This window comes from Nelumbo lutea, chromosome 8, assembly GCF_056320005.1.
Source record: "Nelumbo lutea isolate HS-2025 chromosome 8, American lotus-T2T, whole genome shotgun sequence".
Taxonomy (NCBI): Eukaryota; Viridiplantae; Streptophyta; class Magnoliopsida; order Proteales; family Nelumbonaceae; genus Nelumbo; species Nelumbo lutea.
The window spans coordinates 49,619,896-49,623,078 of record NC_142691.1 but is presented as its reverse complement, the minus strand read 5'-3'; the positions used below and the strand labels follow the sequence as shown (position 1 = coordinate 49,623,078).

Below are 3,183 nucleotides of genomic sequence, written 5' to 3'. Positions count from 1 at the left end.
GAGGGCCACGAGCAACACGGCCCACACAATCGTGACGGATGTAAAACGACATGTGTGCCATCATGCCGGGTCGTGTTGGGCCGATCCAAAGTCGGGCCAAGCCATGCCGAGCCACGGGTGACACGGCCCAATTTACACCTCTAATTCATATTGCATATAACATTGTGGTTCTACCTCTAAAAGCCTAGTATATACATGGGCCTTGAGCAAAATCTCCAAGGAGCTGCCTTATTTGGAACTCCCTTCCTGTTGGTTGCTCTATATATTATTCGAATTCAAGAGTTAGCTCCAACACCCTTTAATTTGAGTTGAGTTATTCAACAGGGGCCAGCAGAGTAGTTCCGGTTTCAAATCTTCTAGAGTTTGTATATATAAAGGAAGACCTCCTCTTTGTCCTATTAGTGTCAAAATTAGAAGACTTAGTCCCTTGCTAGTGTTGAACAAATAAAAATTTGGTGCACTGTCTCTTTCATTTCATGGAAATTTGATTTAAAAAGAATAAAATTAAAAGCATGGGGTCGACCTTTCTCAATGTTATTTTTGACCTTGTCTTTGGGATTAAATATTCTAATTTTCGCTTCTCTTTCATGCTTCAATATTTACATAATTCCTCATAATTCAAATTATAACAAATACACACACATCCAATATGGTGATTATGAATTAGGTGCCCCCTAAGTCTGATTAATAGTGCTTTTTTTTTTTTTTTCTTCAAAGACCAGAAAAACACTCCCTAGCCAATTATCAAAACAAAAGAATCACTTTTTATTATTTATTTATTGATTTGTGTATGTGTTTGTGTTGGCTACTTCACTTATTATCACCCTTTTTATATTATTTAAAAATATTCCTATTTGTGAGAAATGTGGGAAAGGGTGGTATATATTCATACACACCCTTTGGTAGGTAGGAATATTTATTTAGAAATATTCCTTATTATAAGGATTTGAACAAGTACTCGCTTTGGTAGGTAGCTCATCGACTTGCTTATACTGTTTTTAGTTTGCTATATATACATACACACCAAAGGGTGGTTGCAACTAAGAGAAACAAGCTAGAGAGTACTCAAGCTAGGCATCTCATCACAGGCTTTGGTTCAATGGATCATCACCGATTGTTGTTTTTCTTTTTTGTCCTCCTCCTTGATCACTCTGGTATTCTCTTCTCACTTATTCTTCACTTTGCCTACTGCCCCAACACCCAAAAGAATGAACAATTAATCCTCCATTAACAGCTTGATTACCATGAGATTTAAATAGTTCATGTTCTGAGATAATTAAGCTAATAATATATATTCACCAGATCTGCTTCTCTTATTTGATGCAGAAGCTCAAAGCGTGGGTGTGAACTATGGATTACTTGGTGACAACCTCCCAGCCCCAGACAGTGTGATAGCCCTCATGAAATCAAGAAACATTCAGAAAATTCGCATTTTTTATCCCAACAGCGGTGTTCTGAGAGCTCTACAGGGGTCTGGAATCCAAGTTATTCTGGGAGTCCGGAACCAAGATCTTCAGCAACTCTCAACTGATACATCCTTTGCAGCTTCTTGGGTGAACACCAATGTCATACCCTACACATCTACTGTGCGATTCAGGTATATATCAGCCGGAAATGAAGTCATCCCAGGGCCGTTATCAGCCTACGTACTTCCAGCCATGCAGAACCTGGACACTGCATTGAAGGCTGCAGGGCTCACAATCCCAGTTACTACATGTGTTTTCATGCAAGTTTTGGGTTCTTCTTCTTTTCCTCCATCTCAAGGAACGTTTTCAGCTGAAGCTGCTTCAGACATGGTACCCATCACAAGGTTCCTGGAAGCCAACAAGAGCCCTCTACTTGCGAACATCTACCCTTACTTTGCCTACGCTGGTGACCCTAAAAATATGCAATTGGACTATGCATTGTTGACATCTAAGACTGTGGTTACAGTAGATGGATCCCTCCAATACACCAACCTTTTTGATGCTATGGTTGATACATTGTACTCATCACTGGAGAAGGTCGGTGGCCCAAATGTTGATATCGTCGTCGCCGAGACTGGGTGGCCGTCGGCCGGAAACGGTGACATTGCAACCATCACCAATGCTCGGACTTATATCAACAACTTGGTTGCACATGTGTCGTCAGGGTCTGGTACACCAAGGAGGCCAGGCAGGAGCATAGAAACTTATCTCTTTGCCATGTTTAATGAGAACAAGAAGCCTGAAGGGACTGAACAGAACTTTGGGATCTATTACCCTGATATGACTGAAGTGTATCATGTCAATTTTGCTTAATTAGTGTGTTTGTGTGTGTGTGAGAGAGAGAGAGAGTATGGTATAATTTTTTGTAGCGTATCTCTTTTAATTCTTTTAATTAGTTTCCTTTATTTATTATTTTATTTTGCAGAGGATATACTTGAATTCTTTCTATATATATGAGCACAAATTATTTGATGAGTATATTTTGTGCAAATCCCAACTCTTATGCCAAAGATAAAAAAACAAATTAATGAACACAAATTACACGTGGGTGCTCTCATCATAACAACTGTGAATGCCCTCTTAAGTTACCATCTGTATATGCTAAGATTAGAACCCACCATTTGATAGGTCCTACTGAAAGTAGGGATGCAAATGGATAAGATTGGATTTAAATCAGAGTATATTTGAATCTGATCCAATACTATTAATTGTAAATTCAATCTAATCCGATGATTAGATCTGATAAATATGGGTCTTAATTCGAATCTAATAAGGAAGTCGGATTTTGGGTCTGATCTGATCCGATTTGATTTCTTAAAAAATAATAAATTATTAAAAGAAAAATAAAATATAATAATTTAAATAATGAAAAAAACTAATTTACAAAAATGCAATAGAGGTAATATATTTATAAATAAATAAGTAGCATATATATGTTGTTGCCAAATAAGGTGCCAAGGGCAACAACGTAATTTTCAGTGTCCGAGACTGATGGATCCAATCTGTTGAGAGAAAGAAGATGTCATAGGGCTCAAGAGTTATTCCAGGGGTAGAAACTCTAACAATCAAATTAGCCAAGAGTTATGTGGGGTCGGACCAAGTAAGAGAGGAGACTTAGAGAATAAGTTCTAGTGTGTGTTTACCTCAAGTCCTCAATGTGGAAGCCCCTTTTTCTAGTCAAAGTTGCTTGAGAGGAGGAATAGCTGGGAGCAAGTGG

General features: G+C 38.3%; 1 protein-coding gene across 1 annotated transcript; it reads left to right on the top strand.

Moving 5' to 3' along the window:
* The first annotated feature begins 1,064 nt into the window (after nt 1-1,064).
* Nucleotides 1,065-2,279, top strand: LOC148844102 (putative glucan endo-1,3-beta-glucosidase GVI). The gene is made up of 2 exons (XM_088956892.1): nt 1,065-1,154; nt 1,327-2,279. The coding sequence occupies exons 1-2, from the start codon at nt 1,100-1,102 to the stop codon at nt 2,277-2,279; spliced, it is 1,008 nt and encodes a 335-aa protein (XP_088813018.1). The 5' UTR covers nt 1,065-1,099.
* Nucleotides 2,280-3,183: the final 904 nt, after the last annotated feature.